This window comes from Sturnira hondurensis, unplaced genomic scaffold, assembly GCF_014824575.4.
Source record: "Sturnira hondurensis isolate 20B ecotype Veracruz unplaced genomic scaffold, ASM1482457v3 Scaffold0025484, whole genome shotgun sequence".
Lineage (NCBI taxonomy): Eukaryota > Metazoa > Chordata > Mammalia > Chiroptera > Phyllostomidae > Sturnira > Sturnira hondurensis.
This window is the reverse complement of record NW_028098115.1, coordinates 1,057,914-1,081,184: the sequence shown is the minus strand read 5'-3', so window position 1 is coordinate 1,081,184 and position 23,271 is coordinate 1,057,914. Positions and strand designations below refer to the sequence as shown.

Sequence of the window (23,271 nt, the reverse complement as noted above, 5' to 3'; positions counted from 1 at the left end):
AAACCTGCAAACTAAGAAAGGGTTTTACATTTTTCTAAACAATCGAAAAAAAAGCGAAAGAAGACTAACCTTTATAAAACATGGAATTCATGTAAAGTTCAAAATTTGATGCCTACAAATCAAGTTTTATTATAACACAGCCATGCCCATTTTTAAATGTACTGTTTTTGGATGCTCTCATGTACAATGGCAGATTTGAATACATGCAACAGAGACTGTATGGTCTTCAAGGACATAAATAGTTATTATCTGTACTTTATACAAAAAGCATTCCAAGCTCCGCACTAGACACTTCAATGTCAAGATGACTTGAGAGCTATAAAGCTCACCACAAAACTTTGGGGGCAGGAGGAACAGATCATATTCAAGGTATTCTCTTAAAGAGTACCTTGAGCCCAGGCTGGTGTAGCTCAGTGGATTGAGCACGGGCCAGTGAAGCAATGGGTTGCCGGTTCAACTCCCAGTTAGGGCACATGCCTGGGTTGCAGCCAGGTCCCCAGTAGGAGACACATGGGAGGCAACCACACACTGATGTTTCTCTCCCACTCTTTCTCCTTCCCTTCGCCTCTCTCTAAAAATTAATAAATACTTTTTTTAAATGAATACTTCAACATTTGAAGAAAGTCGGGAAAGAAAGGTTCATACAGTTTCAAGCAGAAAAGAAGTCAGAACAATCTCAAAGCATTCAAAGAAACAGAACTAAGAAATATTAATACAAATCACTGCCCTGGGAGCATGACAAAATATTGTACAGGATAGTTGAATTGAATAACTTCTCCTGTCCCTCTAACACTGAGATTCTACGTTTCTCCTGGTCCATGCAGATCTATGTTAGTACCTTAGTCATTCAAAGAAATAGGAGATTTGTGAAATGTGAATGTGCCAGTTAAAGAAACACCTTTTGACCAATAACAACCACCTTAGCTTTTCCTTCCTTTTTTCCAAATGTGCTTTTGGAAGGTAAAAGAAAGCACAGACATGCCATCGTCAATAAGCCTTGTTAAGCCCCACAAACGATTATACAAAATTTAAAAAAGCTATAAATAAGGAAATTTCCCAGAAAACAAACCATAAAGATTGGTCTTGTCTTATCACAAGGGTGCTATTAGTATACTCCCCAAGCTAAATCCTCACACGTCATAATTGCCTCTGGGAAAAATAAAAGTAACAGAACACAGGAGAGGCCAGCCTAAGTAGTTATCTTCAGTGGAAGCCATAACTCTTTTTTCAGTTTGTAAGGACATTGGAAGAGAGCATCACAAATAAGCCAGCAAATAATAAATTAAGCGTCATTAGTTTGGTCCTTCATCCAGAACTGACTAATTGGATCTTCTGCCATCAGCTCTTCATAATCACTACCACTGACCCCGTGAGACCCACTGAAATTTTTCTAGGAACAGATTTATATCTCTTCTCTCAGATTGCAAAAGGATTCTGTGTGGATACTGACAACCAGGTGAAGGTGATTCTCTCTCCTCCAAGTAACATTTGCCATTGTCCTGTCCCATTTTCCAGAGTTAAATATCATCTGCAGGACTTGATCACTGATGTGGAAAGGTGCTGAAAAGAGGGACATACTCCCAAATACAGATGACCACAGAGTAAATTTCAGATATAGATAAATGTTGGGTCCAAACACTGTGCAAAGGTTTTCTTCATTCTCAGTCACTTTACCTCTCAACGTCTTTTCTTGTTTAATTATTCAATATATTTCTTTCTGCTCTCACAGAAATTTTCCTCACTGTTCTGCTGAGTCTAACAATGCAGCTGCCATTGGGCCATTTTATACTGGGATAATATATCTCCCAAGCCTTTCATTGGCCACATTTTCCTCTAAGGCTGCCCTTCTTCAGATATTCATCCACTGCCTAAGAAGGTAAGAATATCTTGGAGCTCTGCAGTGGTTCCATCTTCACTACTTGCCATTTGGTCCTTATCAGGTCCTTTCTCCCACATGTAACACAGGTTCTCTTCCCAAAATATGAAGGATAGATGTGAGTAAAACTGTAATCTGATTTCTGTGTTAATGAATATTTTAAACAGACAGTTCATTGCTAATAAGGGTTTTGTTGTTTTTTACTCCTCACCTGAGGATATGTTCATTGGTTTTAGAGAGAGAGGAGGGGGAAAGAGAGAAACATTGATGTGAGAGAGGAACATCAATCAGTCATCTTCCATACACGCCAACTCCAGGGATCAAACCTGGAACCTAAGTGTGTGCCTTTGCCTGGCAATCAAACCCACCATCTTTTGGCGTATGGAACGATGCTCCAAACAGTTGAGCCACCCACCTAGGGCATAGTTTTATATTTTAATGGAAATTATAATCTCATTTCTCAGACTTAGTAACTCAAACTTTCCTCATCTCATTGTATATATGTATATATTAATTCCAAAGGTACTTCTCTTTAGATTATCTTTGGTTTTACAAGTCTTATTGTAAAATTCAAAAAATGGTAATAGATTATATGTTTTCTGAATATTTAACATGTTTTTTATAAATTAAAGGAAAGTACTTTGAGTTAATTTTTTTTATTTTATTTATTTATGTATCTTTAAAGAGGGGAAGGAGAGAGGGAGAGAAATATCAATGTATGGTTGCCTTTCATGCGTCCCCTGCTTGGAGTTGGCCTGCAGGGAACAGGCCTGCAACCCAGGCATGTGCCCTGACTGGGAATTGAACCTCGATCCTCTGGTTCTCAGGCCTGTGCTCACTCCACTGAGCTACACCAACCAGGGCCTGAGTTAATTTTTAAAAAAATATTTAATTTCCTTCATGGCCTTTGAGATATGGATCACTAGAGTTAGGTGTTTAATTTGGGATCAGAATTAAGCAAAATTCATCTACTGAAATAGGGTCAAGCCTGCCCATGCCTCATTAGAAAAGGTGCCAAATACCCTGGCCAAACCAGTCATGAACCATTTTTAATGGTCACCATTATAGATTTATAATTTTTTGTGGTCCACTAATGATTCCCATATCTCTCTCAAACATGCTTGTACTAGATGACCATTTGTATCTGATGGAAGATCACAATTCAAAAACATACAGCACCAATACCTTCACAGTCTAAGTCCCCGTAAAACAAAAGTACAGCTAAGCACTCAGGCAATTGTCTACTTTCTAAAGAAATGAATTGGTGTGGCAGTAGAAGACAGGCCACTTCACAGAGCCATGGTAACAAAACTTCTCTGATTTTAGAACATGCACTTAGTTCTATTACGTCTAGGTTTAGAGGTAGAACAGCAACACCAGTTTAGAATCTTTGACAGAATGAACCACCAAACTCTTAAAATAATTATCAGATCATAGACAAAGCTATGACTTCAGGACACTGGTGATTAATGTTGTCAATTATTTTTTTTAAAACTTCTAACTATTTGGCAACCTAAAATAACATGATTTACTCAATTATTTTGGCTTATTTGTGAGAAGGAATGTTAACTAAAATATAAAAAGACTCCTAGACTGGAAATCGTAAAACCTAGAGGTAGTGCTAACTCTAGCACTGTGCAGCTATGGGACTCCTTTGTCATTTAACTTCTGTAAGGATCATGAGAACACTATGCATGTAAAATAGCATCACTATTTTGTGAGTTCATATCACCCTAGTCCACTGAGGTTTCATCAGTGCCCTGTTTTCTTTTTCTGCCATTCTCTCTCTCCCCATTCCCCCACCCGCCAACCACCACCACCCTATTTTTCTGCAGTTTTGTCATTGAAAGGAACTAAGTCATCTCAGAGTTACACCTAGGTTATCAATGAATCAGAGTAAGGAGAGGGGTGTTCACCCAGTGAATATTAAGTTTCATGCCTGGAGGTCTATGATAATAGCAGTGACACATGGAAGATGGTCACAGATCAAAGGTAAAAGAAATTTGCCTTGTTAATATTCATATTAAATGGGGAAGAAATTTTTTTAAAAATAAGTAGAGGCCCTGGGCTGCATAGCTCAGTGGATTGAGCACAGGCTGAGAACCAAAGTGTTGCTGGTTCCATTCCCAGTCAGGGCACATGCCTGAGTTGCAGGCCGAGTCCCCACTTTGGGGCACACGAGAGGCAACCACACAATGATGTTTCTCTCCTTCCCTTCCTCTCCCTCTAAATATAAATAAAGATAAAAATCTTTAAACAATAAGTAGAGAAAAACTTAATTGCAACTGAAATGAAATCACACCTAGTAAAGACAGTATTATAAACAGGTCTACATGCCTTCTCTCACCCTTTAAGGTGGTTTTTCTTGGGTTGAATAAAACAGGACTCAGCATATACAATCATTGAATCATTGTGTTATACATGTGAAACTAATATAATGTTAGATATTGATTATACCTGAATATTAAAAAATTAATTTCAAAAAATTTGAAGTTCAGATTCTATGAGGTAACATGTTAACATTGCAGATTTTTTTGGTAGAAAATTTATCTTCAAAGGCTTTGATTTCATTGTACTGTAATCAGTTTGACAATGCTCTAGTAACTTTATGCCAATGGTCTTTTTTTCTTTAGTATATACAAATACCCTGCTCTTCAAATGCTCTTTGAAACTTTATATTCTAATAATTTGCTCATTCTTGAGATAATAAATATTTGACATATCTTTAAAAAAAACAGATTCAGCACACTGTGTGTGGACTGGAAGTCCCTATCTACAGGAAATTTCCCCCAGAAAATAATAGTTTCTAGAGAGTAATTCAGAGAACATAGAATGCTCCCTAATGCAAATAATAAAACAGAATAAAACAATGGGAAAAATAATTAAGAAAACCCTAAAAAGTTAAGTAATGTGATGGAAAAAAAAGAAAGCCATTGGCAATAATAAAGGTATAGTAATAAAAGAAATACAGACTCAGGAAAAAATACTTAGTGTAACACTTTGTGAAGGTATCTTCACTCCTGTCCAGAAGAAAGAAAAAACATCCTATCTGAAGGAAAGATTGAAATATAAAAATACTTGTAATTTACCAGGCATAATTCATTGAGAACACTGAAGCTGAAATTCTGTGCTCTATCAAATTCCCTTTGCTCTGATTCAAAACTCAGAAATATATATCTGATTCCTAATTTGATTTCCAAGGACCTTGAAATTAGTAAATGGTTGCCCTGAGTAGTAGGCTTAACAGTTCAGTCATGGGAGTGAAATCTCCTGCTGTAGATTAACAAATTGGTTGTTTGGTTTACAAGTCATTCTCTCAGGTATTTGAATAGTGTGAACTGATTTCCCAATGGCTAATTCCTTAGAGAAACCTGACCAAATCAACATTCTAAATCTACAGAACTTAACAACAGACCTCTTCTGGTCTGCAGGACCACAGCAGCTGCCTGACTTCTCACTATGGCCATCACTCTTCACTTCCTCCCATTCTCTCTTCCTTTACCATGTCCCAAGACAAAATTATTATATACAAAGGAACCAAAATACATAGCATCAGGTAGCAACCAAACTTTACTTATACACTTACAGCCTCCAGGGCATTATTTTCTTTTAATTATGAAGAATTTGGCCCTGGCTGGTGTAGCTCAGTGGATTGAGCATGGGCCTGTGAACCAAAGAATCGTGGTTCAATTCCCAGTCAGGGCACATGCCTGGGTTGCAGGCCAGTTCCCAGCAGGGGGAGGCACAAGAGGCAACCATACATTGATATTTCTCTCCCTCTCTCCTTCCCTTCCTCTCTAAAGATCAATAAATAAAAATATTAAAAACAAACAAAAAAAACACCAATAAAAAAAAGAATTTGGAGAGTACACTTATATAGCATCAAGCACTGTCATACAAAACTAGCCATTTAATCAAAATTCTATTCCATTTTGTTTACTACAAAAAGGGAAAGGAATTTTTTCGTATCCTATCTGCATACTCCCCACTGTATATAAGTTTATGTCTTGACAGAGATAAAAATGAACCGGTGTGCTCTGGAAGTTTCCAAACTGGCAGGACATCTAACAAAACAAATACCCTTTCTCACTCATGTCATTTCCAGTAAGTCCTTGATCTTTGGCCAAGTTTGTTCTTTAGGTACAAACTTCTAAGTGCCAACGTTTTCTGTAAACGTCCAGAGAGTGAATGTTTTAAGATTGCCAGAATAAATGCAATGACTCCACTCTGCCATCATAGTACCAAAACAGCTACAGACAATACATAAGTAAATGAGTATGGCTGTGTTCCAGTAAAACTTTATTTACAAAACAGGCCAACCCTGACCATAAAACTTACTTCCTCCCTACTTGTCACTTTGCCACATAAGAGAGAAACTTCTCTGCCACTGTCCTGGATTTTTACAATCTCTTTCTCTAGTCCCTCCTCACTTTCCTCTCACCTCCATGCTAAGCCCTGCCTTGTCCATTCTCTAGGTAACAACTCTCCAGAAGATGGAAAGTGTCAACAGCACAGTGTTGACTGAGTTCATCCTGACAGGAATTCCCTACCCACCCAGGCTAAGAACGTTTCTTTTTGTGTTCTTTTTGCTGACCTACATTCTGACTCAGCTGGGGAACCTGCTTATTCTAATCACTGTCTGGGTAGATGTGCAACTCCATTCCCATCCCATGTACATCTTCCTTGGTGTTCTCTCCATCATCGACATGGCCATCTCCACCACCATTGTTCCTCGCCTCATGATGAATTTCACTTTAGGCATCAAGCCCATCTCATTTGGTGCCTGTGTCACTCAGCTCTATTTCTATCACTTCCTGGGCAGCACCCAGTGCTTCCTCTACACCCTAATGGCCTATGACAGGTACCTGGCAATATGTCGGCCCCTGCACTACCCCGTGCTCATGAATGCTAAGCTGACTACCTTACTTGTGGCTGGAGCTTGGGTGGCAGGATCCATCCATGGGCTTCTCCAGGCCATCCTAACCTTCCGTCTGCCTTACTGTGGGCCCAACCAGGTGGACTACTTTTTTTGTGACATCCCAGCAGTTTTAAAGTTGGCCTGTGCTGATACAACAGTCAATGAGCTGGTGACCTTTGTGGACATTGGGGTGGTGATTGCCAGTTGCTTCATCCTGATTCTCCTCTCCTACATACAGATCATTCAGGCTATCCTGAGAATACGTACAACTGATGGGCAGCGCCGGGCTTTTTCAACCTGTGGAGCCCATGTAACTGTGGTAACTGTGCACTATGTGCCTTGTGCCTTCATCTACCTGAGACCTGAAACAAACAGCCCCCTCGATGGGGCAGGGACTCTGTTCCCCACAACCATCACTCCTTTTCTCAACCCCCTCATCTACACTCTGCGGAACCAAGAGGTGAAGCTGGCCCTGAAGAGAATGATAGGAGGCCTGAGGACTAAGAGTCAGGTTTGAAAGTGTCTGTTACCACCTGGGGAAACCTTCATCTTTACAATTTTGTCTAATGTTTAGGTATCAATGAGGGTTTTTTCTTCTTGCTTTTCCTCTTTTAGTAGCCATATAATATCAATGCATCAAGATCAAACACAGTTGAAGGGAAAATGCTACTTTCTAGCACTTCTTTAGTATCCCTTCCACTTAAACAATTCAGTTGCTCCAAGTATGGAGAATGAAATTAAAGCCACTCAAAAGACAGCAAAATCTGGCACACATGACATCTAGAAGACTGCATACCAGAACATCCAATAGGCTTTTTAATCTCTACATTGACATTGGTCAAGACTTTATAGGATGGACTGTGTTTCTTTTGATGAGAGAATATTCTTCAATTCTGGTTCAACTAGATGTATACATTAGAGCTAGTGCTAGAAGAGAAACCATACATGCTTTGCTGTGTGCATTTTAACAGGCCTGGATTGGAGAGATTCCTGCGGCTACTATGTGCTGTGGAAAGGAACTAAAGTACTTACTCTACCATGCCTGCTGAACAAATAAAGCTTCTCTTTTTTATTATTATATTTTATTGATTATGCTATTACAGTTGTTTTGATTTTCCCCCTTTGTCCTCCTCCACCCAGCACCCCCTGCTCCCTCAGGCAATCCTTTCACCATTGTTCACATTTATGGGTCACTCGTTTAAGTGCTTTGGCTTCTCCATTTCCTATACTGTACTTTACATCTCTATGGCTATTCTGTAACTACCTTCTTAGTCCTCTCACCTCTTTACCCATTCTCTTCCTCCCCCCTCCCATCTGGCAACCTTCCAGTAATTAACTTCTTTTCTCTTGCTTTTAAGAGTTTCCTTTTATGTTTAACCTTTGGCCTTTTAATAATGATGTGTCTTGGAGTGGGCCTCTTTGCATCCATCATAATTAGGACTCTCTGTGCTTCCTGGACTTGTATGTCTATTTCCTTCACCAAATTAGGGAAGTTTCCTTCACTATTTTTTCAGAGAAATTTCCAACTTCTTATTCTTTTTCTTCTCCTTCTGGCACCCCTATCAGGCTAATGTTGGACCTTTTAAAGTTGTCCCAGAGGCTGTTTATATCATCCTCATTTTTTTTATTCTTTTTTTATTCTTGTTGTTCTGCATAGTTGTTTTTTACTTCCTTATGTTCCAAAGCATTGATTTGATTCTTGGCTTTATCCATTCTACTGTTGTTTCCCCATAAATCGTTCTTTATTTCAATTAGTATATCCTTCCTTTCTGACTGGGTTAAAGCTTCTTGTAACTGGTGATTTCACAAACTAAACCAAATTAAACAACTCAAAAAAGAGAATGCAATAAGATCATTCAAATGTCTCAATTATGAATTCCTCCACACCAGAAAGTAAAGCCTCGTATAAAGTAAAGCCTCCCATTACAATAGGACAGTTAATCAAGGCACCAGGATAATTTATCCAAATTAGTATTTCATATCAATATAGACTCATGAGATTGACAGCCTTTCAACTGAGTTAGTCCAAAACCTAAATAATGTGGGCAAATTTTGTGCAATATATCTCTATACATCCAATCTTAACCTATTATGCTTCTGTCTCATTCTCAGCTTTTTATATTAAATGCTTGCTTTATACATGGATTAAATTATGTTATCAATAAAGTCAAGTCTCCCAATCATAGCAGACCGCCAAGAGTTTACTCATATGTATGTTCACCTCCACAGAGACTCACAAGTCCACCTAATCAGTATAGAAAACAAAACACTAACCATTCTCAATTTCTCAATATCCCATTCATAAAAATCTACTGGAAGTCTACTCGCTCAACCTAAACAATTATTTATTGAATAATTTTACCATACTTAGCAAATAAAATAGTTGAATAATGAATTATAAAAATAAGCATCAATTTATAGTTGTTGAAACAAAAAAAAATTTCCAGAGGCTATCATATATCTTGTTCCTGTTTCCCCAGGTTCTTACCACAATTATTATCATAGCTCTTTTCCTAAGAATTAATAAAAAATATTAATACATGTCTATTCAATTCCATGGGTGGAGTGTTTTGGGGTTCCCGGGCTAAAGCCATAGTGATCAATTCAAACCAAAAGAATAGGATTTTGATAAACCACATAGTCTTATCTAAGAGGTACAAAAGAGGGAAGCAGTAAGAGACAAAGAAAGACTGTTGACCCTTGACAAATGTGGCTCAGTAGCTTGGGTGTCATCCTGAGAAGGAAAGCACTGTTGGTTGGATTTTCCCAGTTGGGGCACATGCCTGAGTTGAGGATTCACTACGCAGTCTGGGCACCTGCAGAAGGCAACCAGTCAATGTTTCTCCCTCACATTGGTGTTTCTCTCCCTCTATTTCTCCCTCCCTTCCCCTCTTTCTAAAAATAATTTTTTAAAAAAACATTTTTAAATGGTTATAAAAATGCTCAAGGAATTTAGTGAGAACTAGAAGAAACATAGTGAGAATTACATAGTATAGAAAAAGACATATAAACCATAAAAAAGAACCAGTCTGAAAAGAAGAATACAATAAATGAATGAAGCATACATTAGAAGAAATAAACAGAAGGTTAAATGGAGCAGAGGATCAAATCAGTGGTTTGGAAGACAAGGTAGCAGAAAACACCCAATTAGAAGAGCAAAAAGGAAAAATAATTTTTTAATGTGTATAGTTTAAGGGACCTTTGGAACAACATGAAGTGTCACAATCACAACATCACATCATAGGGTAACAGAAGGAGAAAAGAGAGGGCAAAGAATTGAGAATGTATTTGAAGAAATAATGACCAAAAACTTCCCTAACCTGGTGAAGAAAAAAGAGACACAAGTTCAAGAAGTGCAGAGAGTCCCAAACAAGATGAACTCAAAGAGGCTCACACAAAAGTACATCATAATTAATATGGCAAAATTAAAGACAAAGAGAGAATTTTAAAAGCTGCAAGAAAAAAACAGTTACCTACAAGAGAGCTCCCATAAGACTGTCAGCTGGTCCGGCCAAGATGGAGGCATAGGTGGAAACACTATTTCTCCTCGCACAACCAAGTTTAAAGACAACAAAGATTTAGTAACAAAAATGCAACCAAAACAGACAGAAAATTGAACTGTAGGGAAGTCCAACAACAAACCATTCTGCCAGACTGATAAACCAGGCAGAGGAGTGAGCAGTGAGACAGACCACACAAACCAGGGCCCCAGCGACAGGAATTAAAGCCTAAAAGCACCAACTGGAAAAACTTTCAGGGGTCACAGTGCCAGGAGAGGCTCCCAGGCTCACAGAGAGTTCGTTGGAGAGACCTACCAGGTCCTGCAGAGTGCACAAGCTCACACACCTGGGAACCAGCACCAAAAGGGCCCAATTTGCTTGCAGGAAGCAGTGGAGGGGACCAAAATCTGAGACAGAGCAGAACAAGTGCCATTGCCCCTCTCTGACCCTGCCCACACACGTAGCATCACAACCCAGAGACTGGGTCACCCCACCCTGTTGAATACCTAAGGTTCTGCCCCTCATACATAACAGGCACAAACAGACCAAAATATTATGGCTCAAGCAGAAGAACAGCTCAAAGCCCCAGAGCCAATACTTCTAAGCAACCAAGAGATAGCCAATCTATCAGATCCACAGTTCAAAGCACTGGTGATCAGGATGCTCACAGAACTGGTTGATTTTAGTCACAAATTAGAGGAATAAATGAAGGCTAAACTAAGGGAAATGCACAAAAACCAATAATGATGGGAAGGAAACTGAGACTCAAATCAATGGAGTGGACCAGAAGAAAGAAAAAAACTACCAAACAAAAAAGAATGAAGAAACAAGAATTCAAAAAAATGAGGAGAAAAAAAAATGAGGAGAAGCTTAGGAACCTCCAGGACATCTTTAAACATTCTAACATCCCAATTATGGGGGTACCAGAAGGGGAAGAGGAAAAGCAACAAGTGAAAAAGTTATTTGAACAAATAATAAAGGAGAACTTTCCCAATCTGGCAAAGGAAATAGACTTCCAGGAACTCCAGGAAGCTCAGAGAGTCCCAAAGAAGTTGGACCCAAGAAGGAACACACCAAGGCACATCATAATTACATTACCCAAGATTAAAATGAAGGAGAGAATCCTAGAAGCAGCAAGAGATAAGGGGACAGTCACCTACAAAGGAGTGCCCATCAGACTGTCAGCGGATTTCTCAAGAGACCTTACAGGCAAGAAGGGGCTGGAAAGAAGTATTCCAAGTCATGAAATCCAAAGACCTACAGCCAAGATTGCTTTATCCAGCAAAACTTTCATTTAGCATGGAAGGACAGATAAAGTGCTTCTCAGATAAGGTCAAGTTCAAGGAGTTCGTCATCACTAAGCCCTTATTATATGAAATGTTAAAAGGACTTATCTAAGAAAAAAAGATAAAAATAAGAAAAAGAAGATAAAAATATGAACAGTGGAAGGACAGCAAACTCACAGTTATTAACAACCACACCTAAAACAAAAGCAAACTCAGAGGACTGCTAGATCAGGAGTGGATCCATAGAAATGGAGATCACATGGAGGGTTAGCAACAGGGGAGTGGGAGGAGGAGAAGGGGGGAGAAGTTACAGAGAATAAGTAGCATAGATGGTAGGTAGAAAATAGACAGGTGGAGGGCAAGAATAGTATGGGAAATATAGAATCTAAAGAACTTGTGACACATGGACATAAACTAAAGGGGGGATGGTGGGGGAGGGGTGTGCAGGGTGGAGGGTAATGAGGGGGGAAATGGGACAACTGTAATGGCATAATCAATAAAATATATTTTTAAAAATAGACTGTCAGCTGATTTCTCACCAGAAACATTTCAGGCTAGAAGAGATTGGCATGAAATGTTCAACGTGATGAAAAGCAAAAACCTGCAACCAAGACTATGTAACCCAGCAAGGCTATCATTTAAAATTAGAGGAGAAATAAAGAGCTTCCCATACAAGAGAAAGGTAAAGGAGTTTGTTACCACTGAAGCAGTATTAGTGGGAAGAAATGTTAGTGGGAGGAGGAGGAGAAACAAATAAATAAAATCAGAATAGAAAAGGAAGAAGTAACAAATGACACCAGAAAAATACAAAGGATTGTAAGAAAGTATTACAGGTAACTATATGCCAACAAATTGGACAATACGGATAAATTCCTAGAAATAATCTTCCAAAACTAACCTAACCAGAGGCCCCAGTTAGGTAGCTCAGTTGGTTAGAACATTGTTCCAATATGGCAGGTTGAAGGTTTGATCCCCATTGAGGGCACCTAGAAGAAGCAACCAATGAATACATAAATAAATGAAACAACAAACTGATCTCTCTCTCTCTCTCTCTCTCACATGCCTGTGTTGTGGGCCAGGTCCCCAGCAGGGGGCACACAAGAGGCAACCACACATTGATGTTTCTCTCCCTCTCTTTCTCCCTCCCTTCCTTTCTCTAAAAATAAATAAAATCTTTTTTAAAAATAAAATAAATTCCTGCTTTGGTAATTCCAACATCCTTGCAATGACTGACTCTGATTTTAATGTTTGTATTGTCTTCAAACTGTGTTTTGTTTGTTTATTTGTTTGTGGGGTTCTTTGTCCTTGTCTTGTTTTGTTTTGTTTTTTCTTTTAGTGTATTTTGTACTTTTTTCTTGATAACTGGGTATAATATACTTAGTAAAAAGAACTACCATAAATATGGCTTTAGTAATATAGTAGTGAGGGATGGGGAGACGGTAAGCATTCTATAATCTTATAATTAGGTCTGAGTCTTTTACTCAGCCTGGGCCTGTGGGCTATGAACTTTACATGTGCTTCTCAGTGCCTTCTCAAAAAGACAGGGACAAGATGGCTAGAAGGGGCTGGAGTTGAGTATTTCCCTTCTCCCAGGTCAGTTAGGCTATGATAATTACCCAGCAGGTTAGGCTCTGGTTAAATAGTTTCCCCTAAAGGCAGGATTTGTAAGGAAGAGAAAGCTCTGCCTTATTTCGAAATGGTTTCATTTTCCCTCCTCCTGCTGGAAGCATGAGGGATTTTTCTCTGATATACTTTAGGAGACCAAGGTAGAGCTTCCTGGAGGTAAAACTCACAGAATTTGGGGGGACCCCATAACTAGATCTCCTGAAGTTTTTCTTTCTTTTTTCGAACAACAATTTAAAACACACTTATTTATTTCTTTATTTTTAGAGAGAGAAGAAGGGAGAGAAGCATCAAAGTATGTGTGCAAACCCATAATGTGTGATCCCCTAATGGGGATCTGGCCTGCAGCCCAGGTATGTGCCCCGAATGGGAATCAAACCGGCAATCCTTTGGTTCACAAGCCAGTGCTCTATCCAGTCAGCCACCCCAGCCAGGGCAGAAGTGTCTTTTTCTAATGTTAAATACACCAATTGTTTGGAGGGGTTGGGAAACAACTTGAAATGAATCAGAAAACATCTTCATATTAATCACTCCTTTCATATACTTCAAATTTGAATTTAATCCCCTTTTCCTCCTGGACACCAGAAAGAACACCTGGGTATTCTGGGAGACGTTTATATCTCTCCAAATCAATTTCTGGAAAAAATGTGTCACTTTCAAATTCCTGCATGATCCTTGTCACAAATAGTCTAACATGGCCTAGTGCTTCCCCATTATCAACGTTCCCTCTTAACTAGTGGAGTGAAATAACCAGTTTTTTGTTCCCTCTTAACTAGTGGAGTGAAATAACCAGTTTTTTGTTCCCTCTTAACTAGTGGAGTGAAATAACCAGTTTTTTTGTACAAATGTACAAAAAAAATGTACTGGTTATTTCACTCCACTAGTTAAGAGGGAACGTTGATAATGGGGAAGCTACGGATGGGGACAAGGTGTATATTAGACAACTCTGTACCTTATGCTCAATTGTGCTGTAAATCTAAAACTGGTCTAAAAAACAAAACGTATCTTTTAAGGTCCAGAGAAAAGATCCAGGGAAGACCCAAAGATATAAATAAAAGTTGTGGAAGTAGAATTTCAGCGGCAGCGGGAAGGTAAAAAAGAGCGATTAGCTCTGACCAGCGTGGCTCAGCTGGTTGGGTGTTATTCCTCAAAGGGAAAGGTCACAGGTTGATTCCCAGTCAGGGCACATGCCGGGGCTGCAGGTCAGCCCCTGGTCAGGGCACATATGGCAACAGCAATGATTTGGTGTTTCTCTCTCGATGTTTCTCTCCGTCTTTCTCCCTCCCTTCCACTCTCTCTGAAAATAAATAAATAAAATCTTTTTAAAATAAGGAGCAATTAGTCAATATATTATGGTTTTATTTCATCTTATACAGAATACTAAGATGAGACAACTGCAATTTTGTATTGTTTTATTTTTTTAATTTTAATGTGTTTATTGATTTTAGAGAGAGGAAGGGGGAGAAATATCAATATGAGAGAGAAACATCAACTGGATGCCTCCCATATGTACCCCGACCAGGGATTGAACCCTCAACCTAGGTATGCGCTCTTGTTACAGAATGGACGGGGACAGGGGAACAAGACACTATTACTGAATGGACCCCTCCCTTCTCCCGGGGTCCCTCTGTACTACGTTCGCCTTGCCTGCCACAAGGAAATTATAGCTCTCAGTGTCAGAGACTGGTGAAAAGGAAAGGCATAATTTATCAGAAGATTATACAGACTTAAGAGTAATGACTTAGTGTCTTCATTAAAATCCCAAAGTTTCTTAGAATACCCATAAACGCACACAGTACTTCCTCCCCAACTTTGCCCAGTCCAGCCAATCAGGGGTACTATATCTCAGGGGGAAAAAATAGAAGTCTGTGCCTCAGGTAGCTCCTGGTTCTTCCAGTAATCCACGCTCAACTGGCAGGCCAGCCACATTCCCAGCACCACCAGCTGTGTCACCGCTGCAACCTCCAGCTCTTAATCCAAATCCACCTGGCACCTTCTCATGGCCCAGCAGCAAGAGTCCTTTCACCCCTTTCCTTCCCGCAATGTCTCTCCTGCATTCTTCCAACCTGCTAAGAGAGCTCTACATTGCTGCTACATCTTGCTTTCCAGCTTCCTCAGCTGCATCGCAAAGGGAGCCCCAAAGCCATGTGGTTCTCCCCCTCTCACCAAAGCTGCGTGGGTCTCCCACCCTTCACAGGGCTGCCACGCCTGGGTTTAAATCCCAGCGCCAATCTTCTTCTGCATCCCATTTCCAATTCCTCCAACAATCGGCCACATCTGCCAGCATTCCCATATTTTCCAGCTTTTCTGGGCTGCCATTGTAAGTCTGGGCAGGTGTGGCCCAATGGTGTGGAGCCAATCATCTGCAAGCTCTCAGGCAGGCGCTGTAACCAGGGCTTCTGCCTCCCAGGGTAGAAGTCACTCCCATCTCCCTGGCTCAAAGCATGGCCACAGCTATTCAACATACCCATGAAACCAATTAAAAGCTACAGATGTATTAAATGATTGTGCCTGAGGTTATTTGCAAAACTGTTTCTATGCAGAACAACTCAATGGCCCTGCTCCATGTATCCCATCCCCCAGTTCAGACTTGTGGGGGTGAGGACATCATATATTTCTTAATATTTCCTGGACACCCTGAATTCTGGACCCCATTACAAATCCCTATTTGGGGGCCCCCTGGCTGCACCCTGTTACATCCTGACCTGGAAGCAAACCCCCAACATTTTGGTGTATGGAAGTCTACAGGGCCCAGAGTGTGTCCTGAGATGACCTATGGTGAGTATCCTTGACTGAAGAGTTTTTGAAGATTTTAATGTCTCCAATTTTACTTAAATTAGAAACATTTAAGTAAATGTTTAGTCTGCTCTATACATTCCTCTGTGCAACCCACTCCAAGGTCCACCCCATCACTCCTCCTCTACCTGTCCTCAGCTTTTGCTATCCAGATTTACCAAATAAATCTTCTTTCCACCCATTCCAACTCCTGCTGCTCGTCACAGCTAGTCTCTGGGCTCAGCCCCAAACCTTAAGGGGTAGTAAATGGATTCAGAGTTGGTACTCAAGCACAGATCCCCAAACACATTCCAACCAACTTCACCAGCAGGGGCAAGCCAAATGCAATTTGAAAGATTTATAGAAGAAAGTATTCCACTCTGAAGATAATGTGGATCGTGTCTTATACCTTCTTCCTGTGATAAGCCCCATAATTGCCCTCATGGGTCTGGCTATGTATTAAGGTAAGGTAATAGCTATGACAAGGGGATGGGATTGTTGTAATCTAATAGCTCTCTTAGAAGAACCCTCTAGCCTAGGTAACAGTCTCTCTTGCTGAGACAGTGTTGACCCTGAGAAAGAAAATACCCACCAAGGACTCCTTATGATTTATCTGCTCCAAACTTAAAAACAGATCTTTTTATTTTTATTTTTATTTAATTCTTGTTCAAGTACAGTTTTCTGTCTTATATTCCCAGCCCTGCCCCACCCAGTGCTCCCCACCTTCCCCCCATTTCCACCCTCCACCTTAGTTATTGTCCATGTGTCCTTTATACTTGTTCATGTGAGTCCATCCCCTTTTCCCCTATGATTCTCTCCCCTCTCCCCTCTGGACCCTGTCAGCCTGTTCCGTATTTGAGTGTCATTGGTCATATTTTGCTTGCTTGTTTGTTTTGTTGTTTAGATTCCTGTTAATGGTGATATCGTATGGTATTTGTCTTTCATCGCCTGGCTTATTTCGCTCAGCATAATGCTTTCCAGTTCCATCCACGATGTTGCAAAGGGTAGGAGTTCCTTCTTCCTTTCTGCAGCATAGAATTTCATTGTGTAAATGTACCACAGCTTTTAAAAACAGATCTTAACAGCCACTGCTAAACTGGAGCTTCTCACGCACATCAAGCTTCAGGAGAAGCCCCCTGCTTGCCTGCACTGTGTTCCTGCCATCTGAGCCAACACTTATAAAGGAGTTTCTGGGATTATATTTCAACCAGAAAGACTGAGACTTTCCCCATCCAATCGGAGCTGTTCAGCTATATCCTCTTTGCATTTTCACTGACCAATCAGAGTGTCTCCAATTATGACCAATCAAGATGGTGCTATTTGAACCAATCAAACTGAGAATAGCTCTCTTAGAAGAACTCTCTAGCCTAGGTAACAGTCTCTCTTGCTGAGACAGTGTTGACCCTGAGAAAGAAAATACCCACCAAGGACTCCTTGTTGGGTATTTCAAACTGAGAATTTGGAGTTCTCATTTGTACAGAAATGGACCAATCAGGGACCAGGGGAGGGACTTCTCTCTACCTGAGTCAGCTCCCCTCTGGCTCAGAAAGCACACTTACTTGTTTCCACCAAAGTTTGTGTTTCCCCGTGTAGTGCAGGAGACCCAAACCAGGGATATGCCTAAGTGTTTGTGATATGCCAAAACTACCACCCACAGGACTAGCAGAGGTTTTCATGCTGTTTATCACTCACACTACAAGGTAGCATGCACCAATGACATTCGGTCGGTGCAAGAGAAACCATACCTCCGGCAGTCTGAGGCTCATTATAAGGGACCCCAGACAAAGAAGGCACATGTCCTATGTGAGACTCTAAACTACATTACCTCAGTGTGTAAAAGATCAAGAAGCTGTCACAGGACAAGAAGCCACTCCCAAAAGAGGTAAAGGAAGGAGTTACAATCCATTCCCAAAATGATACTCATTCCTTCTGGCCAGGGGCCCCCTGGTCAGCCCTCAGTAGGAGTGGTAGGAGAGCCTGAAAGGTTTTCTTAGGCTCCACCGAGAAAGAAATGCCAATCAGCCATAAAATAGGCAATAAATTGCTTTATTGGGGTTTGCACACCCGGGTGAGATTCCACAGTCTGCAGGATGAGGCCGTGGAAGTCACACCCGAGCAGGGAATGTAGTGGGGTTTTATTTTCGTTGGCTCCCCGTGGGAGCTGGGGATTGGTGCCCTCTGAACAAAGAAGCAGTACAGCATTGGTGGTCTCTTCCTGGGACTCAGGTTACTGTGAGGATGTCCGTCTTGACAAAGTCCAGCCGGAGCTTCCTCCTATCCCCGCCCACCCTAACAGAGCCATGTACTGACCCCTCACCTGGGCTGAAACTGTAACACTGAAACTGGCCTAATTAGAGTTGGTTCACTGGACTGGAGTAAAGCAGAGCTATCTCACCAGAGAGGGACTGAGCTTCAACACAGGGGCCAGAGCCACCTTGCCCCAGGGCTTGCTCATAGCTGTGCTGTTCCAGGATTGAGCTATTTTCACTGAATCAAGTCTCCCTTCACCACATCCCAAATTGGAGAGTCCTGTTGGTGTCAACAACTGTCTATTGACAAAGGCTACCCCACCCCCCAATAATACCACGTAGGGAAGGCATTGGCGTCCTGCATGATAGCTACAGGAGTGCAAGGACAGCAGTACAGTCTCATGCCTGACACAGCCTGAACTTCTGCTCCCATGATGGGGCAGTAAGAATGTTAGCACTTAACTCTCGGATACATCAACAAGACTGTGGAGTAAATCTGGTTTCCCTTTGCCAGCTTACAAAGTCTGACCTCTGGAAGGGAAAGAAAGAGAAGAGACAAGCCAGCTCCAGAGTTATGCTGAATTTGTGGTTACAACAAGGTGTTTGGGTAGAAAATACCTACTATGAAGGTAGGAGATTTGAGACAACCTGATGAACCCATATTTGGGTTGGATGCAAAAAAACAAAAAACAACTGAATCATCAACATAAAGATGATATTTAAGTATTTTAAATATATCTGAGAAAGAGTAAATATTAAATGTATCACAGCTAGACACTTTCCTGGGAGAATTTCCTGCTTGTTACATCTTTTCACCCTCTTCCTTTTGCCTGCCTGCACTACAGGCTCTCACTCACCAATCTCTCCTTGGCGGTAATTTGGAATTTTACCACCAGGTGGAGATGTCTCACTGCTCTTCACTTACAATCAAAGAAAAGCTAGGTTCTTGACATTTGAAGGTTTGGGCTGGGGTCAGGTTATTTCACTCCACTAGTTAAGTGCCTTCACCCCCGGAAAGTGAAAAGAATTTGAAGAGTGAGCCTAAAAGGTCAGTCAGGACTTCCTCACATTGTTTTCTTAGTCCTTTGGTTTCCATGGGGATCTGTGTTTGAGTACCAACTCTGAATCCATTTACTACCCCTTAAGGTTTGGGGCTGAGCCCAGAGACTAGCTGTGAAGAGCAGCAGGAGTTGGAATGGGTGGAAAGAAGATTTATTTGGTAAATCTGGATAGCAAAAGCTGAGGACAGGTAGAGGAGGAGTGATGGGGTGGACCTTGGAGTGGGTTGCACAGAGGAATGTATAGAGCAGACTAAACATTTACTTAAATGTTTCTAATTTAAGTAAAATTGGAGACATTAAAATCTTCAAAAACTCTTCAGTCAAGGATACTCACCATAGGTCATCTCAGGACACACTCTGGGCCCTGTAGACTTCCAGCTGTGTTCCCACTGCTACCCAAACATATCAGTAGACAAGTGTCAGAACCTGCCTGTAGTTCTCCTGACGTGCACCTCGGTTCCAAAAGCCCTCCATAGCAAGCAATGAGAACTCCAAGGAAGGACCATCCCCTGTATTCCCTAGGCATGGCATAGTGCCTGGCACATAGTAAGCTCTCAGTAAAATATTTGTTGAATGAATGAATGAGTGAGTGAATGAATGATCCCTAGAACAGGATGACCTTAACTATCTTACTTAGTTCTAGCTTGAGATAAGACAAAGAAAGGGGTTTTTTTCTGTCTTAATATTATAAAAAGGTAAATGTCTTCATTCACAGATTAATTCAAAGATTGATTAGGGTGTTTTGTTGTTCTGCTTCAGTCAGAGGGTTTTTTTTCATACTTGCATTACTAATAGCCCCTGTTTCTAAGAATATTTGCATTTCTGTCTGTTTGGGCTATTCATTGAAGTATACATTCACAAATTGCAAATTGATCTACATATGAACAGCATTCTACCTGGAAATGGAATCCAGTCTTCTCTCTTAGTCCCTGACTCACCAGACCCACCATTCCTCCTCACTTTCTCTCCCATTATCGTGTTTAATGACTACTCTTTGTAACTACCTAACTTATTTCCTTGCATTTTTATTGCTTGTCTCCTCCCACAGGCAACAAGCTTCTTGCTGCCTTCCTCACAGAGCCTTCTACTCTAAAATTTACAGTCTAAATGTTAAAGTCTTAATTTTTTTTTTTGAAAACTCCATTTTAAGTGAATTCTTCATGGTCCTCCTTTAGCCTACTCACCCTCCCACCTTCCAATTGGAAGTGATCTTTCCTTCCCTTAAATGTGTACATATTTCATCTGCCTCTCCATTGCACTCACTCACCATTGCTGTCTATACAGGACAGCATAATAATATTAGCCAGCAAATGTAGTGAGCTTGAAAGACTGGCCAGGCACTGGGCCAAATGCTTTAACTGAGTTTTGCTAAATCTCCATCACAATCCTATGAAGTAGAAACAATTCATCTCATTTTTATATGAGAAAATCTCCCTTGGAGAAGTTAAGTAAAATGTCCGAAATTTTGCAGTCGATAAGTGGAGAAGGCAATTTAAACCCCAAAACCCACATCCCAGAATACACACAGTCGGGGGATCAGAGACTTTGTTCTAAGCTAAATGCATGAGAACTTCACTTTCATAATTCATAGCTGCACAGTCCTCAGCAAATTACTAACCTCTCTAAACCTCAATTTCCTAACTGGTAAGGTGGAGATAATCATGTCTACCTCACAAGATTACTGTAAGAAAGAATGTAATTAAAGAGCCTCATATGGCCTTGTCACAAAGAATTGGCCCATAAAGAGTGGCTATTCATATTACCTGCTTACCTGTTTTACCTCCTATATCAAAGTAATGTTTCTTCAAGAAGGATCTGGTTTTATTCTCCATGCATTTATAACATCTGGCACCGTGTTTTATACATAGTAACTAACTACGGACACTTGTTTAACAGAAAGATGGAGGAAGGGATGGGGGGTGGATTTATTGCCAGTGGACAATCAGTCAAGTTTCCCTCCTTCCCATGGAACTTTATGCATGCCTCTATGAAATTTTCTCACATCATATTATATATATGTTTTGTTTAACATTGCCCTTCTCAGGGAGAGGCAGGATCTGTGTCCTATTAACCTTTGTAACCCCGGCGTCTCAGTTCCTTTAATATGAGCATAAATATGACTTTGTGTTGAGAAATGTATTTTTTTTAATTCTACATTCCTCCTACATGCAGGTCCAGTGAGTGAAATAGGAAGTGCATTTGATAAATGTTTGTTGAGAGTACCTGATTTGAAGACCTGGCACGGTCCTTATGTCCAAAGGAAGGAAAGGATTTCTCTGGTCTGCACTTGGTTTTAAATCCTGAGGTGATTCTGCCAACTGGAGATACAGAATCATGAACCGGTAAGCTGCTTTGGGGTTTTTTTGTTTGTTTGTTCATTTGTTTTGTTTAATTTAATCTTTATTGCATTTTTTTTACATTACCTTTTAGTCCCCGTAAATCCCCTCCCCCCAGTAATTGCCACATTGTTATCCATGTCCACGAGTCCTTTTTCCTTCTCCCTCAATTCCTCCACCCCTTAACCTTCCCCCCCTAGCTGTCATCCTGCTCTCCATCTACAAATCTGTCCCCATGCTTTGGTTTTTGACTGGACTTCTTTCTGGAAGTCACAAAGATCGTCAGCAGGCCTGAGGGGTGTTGATAGACTATAATATTTTAATTAATTAAATTTCAATATACAAATTATAATTACATTAAGGTCTGCAAAAGAAAGGGAGAGATGACAATGTCAAGAATGTAGTCAATCCCACCCCGGCATTCCATTCAATGAGTACAGAGTTAGTCAGCTTTCTTGTCCCCTCTCTAATGTATGAGTGTGATTCTATAATGAGAAGTGCATATTTTTCAATTCTACCTACCCCCTAATGCAGACCAATTACATCATCTGATATGTAGCCAAAGAAATGATCTTGTGCTCCAATACCAGAGCAAAACTGGTCTCTGGTATGTTCCTTTCTCAGGGATTTTCAACTTTGACTCTAGGTGACTTTTGTTGTGAGTGATGCCTTTAGAAGCTGACCCCTACGAATTAATTATTGCAGGACCCTATGTAGAAATTGTTGCAATAGACACATTGTGTTGATCAATATATTCACATGCAAAGTGCAGAGGTCAAAGCTGGGTGAGAAAGTCATCTGGTCTAACTTAATCAGTGCAAACGAGAAAACTGAGATCTGGAGAGGTAAAGATATTTTCCAAGACAATTTAACTGGGAAGTAGAAGAGCCTGACTGGAATCTGTCAATGATTTCACCACTAAAAATGGAAATGTGTGCCCTGGCTGGTGTGGCTCAGTAGATTGAGCACTGGTCTGCTAAACAAAGGGTCACTGGTTCAATTCCCAGGCATGGTATATGCTTGGGTTGTAGGCCAGATCCCCAGTAAGGGGAGCATGAGAGGCAACCACACATTGATGTTTCTCTCCCTCTCTTTCTCCTTCCCTTCCCCTCTCTCTAAAAATAAATAAACAAAATATTTTTTTTTAAATAAATATGTGTCTAGTTGTTAAGTTGACTTTCAGTATAAGGTCTGAGAGGATAGAAACAGCATGAGGTTATGTTTACATATAATTCATTGTGCCCAGCTAGCAAAGAGTGAATACCCAATGTTTATGAAAGGATGGACAAACTATGATTTCATATAAATGTGCTTTTTATTTTGAAAAAGATATATTTTGAGAATATTATACTAAGTAAAATAAGCCAGTCAAGTAAAAGACAAATACCATATGATCTCTCCTATAACAGGAATCTAATGAACAAAATGGAACCACAGACATAGAAACAAGAAACAGACTCACAGTGACCAGAGGGGAGGCGGGAGGGGAATAATGGTGGAAAGAAGGGGAAGGGACAAGTCAAAGACCCATGACCCACGGACATGGACAACAGTGAGAGAATTGACCGTGGGAGCAGGGAGTGGGGTGGGCAGAGGAGGGCAAAGGGGGATAAGTTGGGACAACCATAATAGAATAATAAAAAATGA

The 23,271-nt window shown here is 40.5% G+C and overlaps 1 protein-coding gene across 1 annotated transcript; it reads left to right on the top strand.

The window, feature by feature from the left end:
* The first annotated feature begins 6,366 nt into the window (after positions 1 to 6,366).
* On the top strand, positions 6,367 to 7,311 carry OR10G3 (olfactory receptor family 10 subfamily G member 3). Its single transcript, XM_037039804.1, has one exon. The coding sequence runs from the start codon at positions 6,370 to 6,372 to the stop codon at positions 7,309 to 7,311; it is 942 nt and encodes a 313-aa protein (XP_036895699.1). The 5' UTR covers positions 6,367 to 6,369.
* Positions 7,312 to 23,271: the final 15,960 nt, after the last annotated feature.